We start from the raw sequence: 6,606 nt of genomic DNA, 5'->3' as shown, positions 1-6,606 counted from the left end.
GCTGAGCACATTACAGTTATTGCTAATCACATTACAAGCAGTCAGTGCTAAGCACATTACAGTCATTGCTGATCACATTACAAGCAGTCAGTGCTGAGCACATTACAGTCATTGCTGATCACATTACAAGGAGTCAGTGCTGAGCACATTACAGTTATTGCTAATCACATTACAAGCAGTCAGTGCTGAGCACATTACAGTCATTGCTAATCACATTACAAGCAGTCAGTGCTGAGCACATTACAGTCAGTGCTGAGCACATTACAGTCAGTGCTGAGCACATTACAGTCAGTGCTGAGCACATTACAGTCAGTGCTGAGCACATTACAGTCAGTGCTGAGCACATTACAGTCATTGCTAATCACATTACAAGCAGTCAGTGCTGAGCACATTACAGTCAGTGCTGAGCACATTACAGTCAGTGCTGAGCACATTACAGTCAGTGCTGAGCACATTACAGTCAGTGCTGATCACATTACAAGCAGTCAGTGCTGAGCACATTACAGTCATTGCTAATCACATTACAAGCAGTCAGTGCTGAGCACATTACAGTCAGTGCTGAGCACATAAGGGATTAAATGCCATATCCTCCTCTGTGGGAAGAATTACCATAAATTAACTATTTACATTCTTAAGTTTAATGTAAACCTTTAACTTCATTTCTAACATAGAAATAAACACACAGACAACACCTTGGCTATAAAACCCGCAGGTCACGTTTATTGAGGCAACACAGGAACCAAACGACCAACACAAATAAACATGGACCAGGGGGGCGGCAATCAGGTACTAGCTAATGCGTAGTAACCCATGCTAACAAGATGGGCAGTACCAGGGCGCAGGAGAGGAAGCAGAGCGTAGCTCAATACTGGAAAGGCTTAGGGAGTTCTCGGCTTCAAATCACAAGGGCAGGGAACAACCCAGACAGCGTCTGAGGACTTCACCCCTGGCCGGAAGTAGCCGTCACTCTACCTCGATCACATCCTGCCCCTGGACACTGTCCACCCGTCACGAGATCGCCCACATATCCAGGGCCACTCTCACCGCTACCCAAAACACAAATAGGAGTAGGGACTTTCTTAGGTCTTTAATAAATAGGTCCATGCCATGATCCAAAAGATGTACACTGTTGCCTCGGTAGAGGCTCCGGTCAGCTGCCGTAATGGTTTTGTGCTCAACAACAAAGCCCCTAAACTCAAACTTCAAATTCCTTACGTCCCTATTGAGCTTTTCCTGACCTGAACTCTGCCTATGGTTGGCCATGTGACGCCACGTCAACCTAGGAATAATGTTTGTCCATCCCATTCTCACACCAGGCATCCAAGCTTTGAAGGTGCGCAGGTCCGACTGGATTACCATGCTTACATACAGGCCGGGAATTGAGCCAAGATCAGTTCCACCTAAGTGGATGATCAAAACGAGCGGTTTCTCCCAACGCTTCATGTCATCTTGCAGTAATCCAGGCAGATCTGCCCAGCAAAGGCCTCTCCTTCCTAGCCACCTAACAACCACCCTAGATGATGAGAACCCCCAGTTGCTGTTCTCCAGGTCGAGTAGAAGCTCAGATGGCTGCCCAGTGCACAACGAGTGCCCGACAATCCAGGCACAAAGCGGACCACTGCTAGGCCCTGTAACAGAAACAAGTGTTAGGGTCATATCACAACAGTGAAAACATCACAACATCAACACACCATAATTCTTAGCAGTGGGATAAAAGGGGTCTCACATATAAATGATATCTCTTGGATTTCCACCTCCCCAACTCCATTATACGGTCAGCAGACCAACCTAAAGCCGCCGCTGTCGTAGCAGCCCCAACCCTAAATGAGTGAGGACCTATGGTATTGAGATTTAAACCCACCTTTTCTGCCGCCCATCCCAAGACCCTCCGGAACTGGAATCTCGTAAGAGGGGTACCGTCCTGATGAATGAAAAACCTCTTTGAACCCACTGGACGCACGTCCAAGAAGGCCTTCAACAGGACACAAGGGCAACTGCGGAACCCTGATGCACAGGGAGTGACAGCCAAGCCCCCCTACCTTCCTGATCCACCTTGGATCTAGGAATGAATAGCAACACCCCATTATCAGCAAATCTAACGTGTTCGGTCAGCCCACCGCCTACGTTTGCCATCTTAGACTGCGGGACCAATTCCCCCACTCGCAGGGCACCATGAAACGCCATGGCGAACGCCGCGGAAAACAGCTGAACCTCGTATTCAGAGGAACAGATGTCAGGTAGAACCTGAAGCAAGAGGAGTAACCGATCAGCAGTTATGGATCTCCGAATGTCAGGTAGCCGCACTTCTGGCCTCCCTCAGCCCCGAAAAATTTGGCAAACCAAAAATGTCTTGGAAGAGTCCGTCAGTGTGAACAATTTACAGAAAAAAGGATACCGCTGCCAACCGTGCAGTCAGCACCCCCTTTTTTACTAGCTTAGTCCTAAGCTCCGCGAGCCAGCGCAACAGCCAATCTTGCTCACCTGTGCAGGAAGGAAATCCCTGAACATCGCAGAAGAATACCCATTCTTCCCAATACCTCACATAAGACTTCCAAGTGGAAGGTGCCAGGGACGCCTTCAGTAATGGAATCAAAGACTGCCATCCAATGCCACCTGCCAAAGGAAAGGAGGACAGGGAACACCATGAGTCGCAGCGTTAGGAGCAAACTTCCTAAATTGGAAATAAAAAAGCGCATCAGCTCTAATATTAGCAAACCCAGGGACATGCCTAGCCCAAAACTCAATGTTCCTCTTAAGGCATCCCAAGACCAGAATCCTCAGATATCTAACCACTGCTGGGGATGAAGATGAGAGTCCATTGATGGCAAAGACTACACTCAAATTGTCCATGACAGAACTGTTTTCAAGTTCGTCCCCCCCATGTCTCCGACGCCACCAGAATGGGGAAAAAACTCCCGGAGGCACATGTTCCTGGTAAACCCTTAACGGTCCACTCAACCGGCCACGGTTCAGTGCTCCACTTACCATCTAGATAAGCACCGTAGACAAAAGTTTTGCCAACAAGGCACCTTGACCTGATCTACGAACCACCTTTAAGGCAGCATTAAAGGACTGATAATAAACCGTACTCAATTCCTACGGGATGGCGTCATTGACTGACCCGCCTTTCGGGTAGGAAAGATGTTGAATCATCCTAAACTCCACTGGATCCTTCTTTGGCACGATCCCCAAAGGAAAGATAACCCATCCTGGCATAGGCTTTACCCTAAATGGTCAGGCCATTCTACCCAGGGAAACTTCCCTACCCAATTTCTCCTTTAATACCTCCGGAAACTGGTAAGCAGATTTCAGGTTCCTGCGGCCCGCAGCACCCTTAACCTTACCTTCTTCCGGAATAATGAAAACTTCCTAAAGACCCAACTCCAGCAAGGCAGCCGCCTCCCTTTCAGGGTACAGCGCGAGCCAAGGTCTAATTGCGGCCACCCTCAGCGGGGTGCCCACTCTTACCGACAACAGGGCCCCTTGATCCAGCCCTATCCTGTTTCTCGCCCTTCTTAATGCAATCTGCGGCTGGGTGAGGACCCCCGCAGTTGCGGAACGCGTGCCGGAAGGAACATGCAGTTCCCAGCACGCAGTGCTTATCTTGAAATTTCCCACAGACCCCGGCAAACCTACTTGTAGAGCAGATCGGGTGTGATCCCGCTGGCGGAGCAGAAGTCCCTGGGACTTTCTCAGGACCCGACCGGGCCCAAAGTCGCATCTCCACACCCAAAGTCCAGCAGATGGTTACCTGCCATCTTACTGCGGAATTCCTTATCATAATCCCGCCAGACTCAATCACGATAATTCTCCGCAATGATTTCCATATTCTCCATATATTTTAATTTTTGCTAAACACTGATCCAGCCATTTTTCTAAAAAGAAACAAGAAGCGTAAATCCTGAAACAACTTAGCCATTCATGGAACGTGTCAGGGCCCTGGTATTTCTTTGGCCCGGTCCCATCTTTGGCTCTCTCCTTCTGCCTCAAGGCTTCCACAGATAGCTCAAAGATATTAACATACTTCCCCTCCTGAATGCACCGAACCGTCTAAATCTTAAGATGTTCGTGCAAATCGTACGAGGACCGAGATCGTGTATCGCCGTGGAGTGCAACCTTGCAGTTAGCAGGTCCACGCGCCTCACTGACTCTAGATCTGGGTTGGGATGCCCTATCAGACTTCTCAGAGGTATCAGGTTCTGAAGATCTTTGCAACCCCTTCCTAGCAGATTTTCTTTCGTCTGTCAACCCCCTGAACATTTTGTACACGCGTTTATGCCCCTTAGCATTTAAACCCAACTCTTTGTCATTCTCTGACCCAGAATCATCCGAGGATGACATGAAACCCCTGAACCCCACTGAAACTGAGGACTCACCGGTTTGCAACCCCATCCTGGGCGGTATCGCCAGCACTCCCGAAGTCAATGGATGCTCATCCTCGGACACCATGGAATCTGGACCGCTCTCTGCTCCTCTCCCCATGCCACTTCTGGAATCCCCAGTAGTGGCCATGTCGCTATCCTGCAAAACAGAATGCCAGAGAGGAGTACCACGCAGGGGAAGTTCAGCTCTCCCCTTCCCCCTGCTCTCAGACTGCTCGCCCCTCCCCTCATGCATTCCAGGCTCGCTTGCATGAATGTCACGCTCAACCTCAACATGCACACACCGTTCCTCCTCCGAAAAATCCTCAATATTTTCGATGAAGTGAACTGTCTTAGGGGCCTGGGAAGGGGCCTTCCTGCGACTCCTAGTCGGCGCTAACGCAAATCTAAGCTGTGAAATTGATCTAGGGGATCCTGCCTGGCAGCGGGTCTAGTGACCACCCTCCTTGCAGCGGTCGGATCTGCGACCTCACTAAGAGGCCTACTACCCCTAACATTATCATCCATTCCAAACGTACTGCTAGCCATTACGACAATCCTCCTACTCGTGGCATCAGCTACATCACCAGCGCCACTCACCCTACTCTTATTGGCCCGCAGTAGACACCACATGCCCCGCATTAATAATGACACTCTTTGCCTCCATCGCCCTCACAAGCCTAGCCCCCGGAACAAAAGATCCCCCCGCGGCACTCCTCTCTTACCTATGCTGCCGCATGGGGAACTCAATCTGCTCCTCTTCGTGGCCAGGCGCAAAATGGAGGGACCGGAAATGACGTCACCGGAAGTACCGCCACTGGAGGACCCGAGAGCGGAAGTCGACGCGGAGAAGGCCGTAAGCGTCGGGGGAACCAGCACGATTGACGACGACGGACTGTGGACCACGTGGGACCCGCCCGGAGCCCCGGACAATGCCGAGGTCCATGATTTTAAAAAAGTGGGGACCACTGCGATGGAGACCAGGACAAGGCCGCAGTAGGTACTGGTAAGGCCGATGCGCTCCCACTATACCCACCAACTATTTGGGGGACATTAAAGGGCCATGAGGGACCAAGGTTAGACACGGGAGGGCCCTAAACGAGCACTGGAGTTCCGGGAGGGACACTGGGGGGACTGGGAGATAAGTTAGAGGGATCGACCACCGCTTCACTACTACTGGAGGACCCGCCACATTGGGAAGGACCAACATAGGCCGCATGGTCCGTGGGAATAGACGCCACATCCGAGGGCCCAGTAGAAACTCCCCAACCACCCTCCTGTGAAATGGCCTCCAACAGGGCCTAATCAGAAATTTCTGACATAATTATGCCCCCATCACCCCCACTAGGCTGACCCGGGGAAGGGACAAGGGAAGAGGAAAGAAAAGGAGTTCGACCCACCGTTTCAGGCGATGGCACAATCCATTCCGCAACTTCATCACTTTCCTCTGCTACTTCTCTCCCTGTAGGTTCCTCCCTAGCCTCCATGATTCGCTTCAGAGGTGCTTTAGATCTCCTTGAATGCCACATATCAAAACTTTGAAGAAGACAGCAGAAAGAGGACTTTACAGTCAGTGCTGAGCACATTACAGTCAGTACTGAGCACATTACAGTCAGTACTGAGCACATTACAGTCAGTACTGAGCACATTACAGTCAGTACTGAGCACATTACAGTCAGTACTGAGCACATTACAGTCAGTACTGAGTACATTACAGTCAGTACTGAGTACATTACAGTCAGTACTGAGTACATTACAGTCAGTACTGAGCACATTAAAAGCAGTCAGTGCTGAGCACATTACAGTCAGTACTGAGAACATTACAGTCAGTACTGAGCACATTACAGTCAGTGCTGAGCACATTACAGTCAGTGCTGAGCACATTACAAGCAGTCAGTGCTGAGCACATTACAGTCAGTGCTGAGCACATTACAGTCAGTGCTGAGCACATTACAGTCAGTGCTGAGCACATTACTGTCAGTGTTGAGCACATTACATGCAGTCAGTGCTGAGCACATTACAAGCAGTCAGTGCTGAGCACATTACAAGCAGTCAGTGCTGAGCACATTACTGTCAGTGCTGAGCACATTACAGTCAGTGCTGAGCACATTACAGTCAGTGCTGAGCACATTACAGTCAGTGCTGAGCACATTACAAGCAGTCAGTGCTGAGCACATTACAGTCAGTGCTGAGCACATTACAAGAAATCAGTGCTGACCAAATTGCAAGCAGTCAGTGCTGAGCA

General features: G+C 50.1%; 1 protein-coding gene across 1 annotated transcript; it reads right to left on the bottom strand.

Annotated features, from left to right (window-relative positions):
- Positions 1-693: 693 nt before the first annotated feature.
- On the bottom strand, positions 694-5,894 carry LOC128648347 (uncharacterized). The gene is made up of 2 exons (XM_053700947.1): positions 4,377-5,894; positions 694-1,628 (listed from the first exon to the last, which is right to left on the bottom strand). Exons 1-2 carry the CDS (start codon positions 4,615-4,617, stop codon positions 1,009-1,011), a joined length of 861 nt encoding a protein of 286 aa, XP_053556922.1. The 5' UTR covers positions 4,618-5,894; the 3' UTR covers positions 694-1,008.
- Between the last annotated feature and the right edge of the window lie 712 nt (positions 5,895-6,606).

Source organism: Bombina bombina, chromosome 2, assembly GCF_027579735.1.
Source record: "Bombina bombina isolate aBomBom1 chromosome 2, aBomBom1.pri, whole genome shotgun sequence".
Lineage (NCBI taxonomy): Eukaryota > Metazoa > Chordata > Amphibia > Anura > Bombinatoridae > Bombina > Bombina bombina.
Note: the sequence above shows the minus strand (reverse complement) of the source record. Positions and strands in the feature narration are given on the sequence as shown.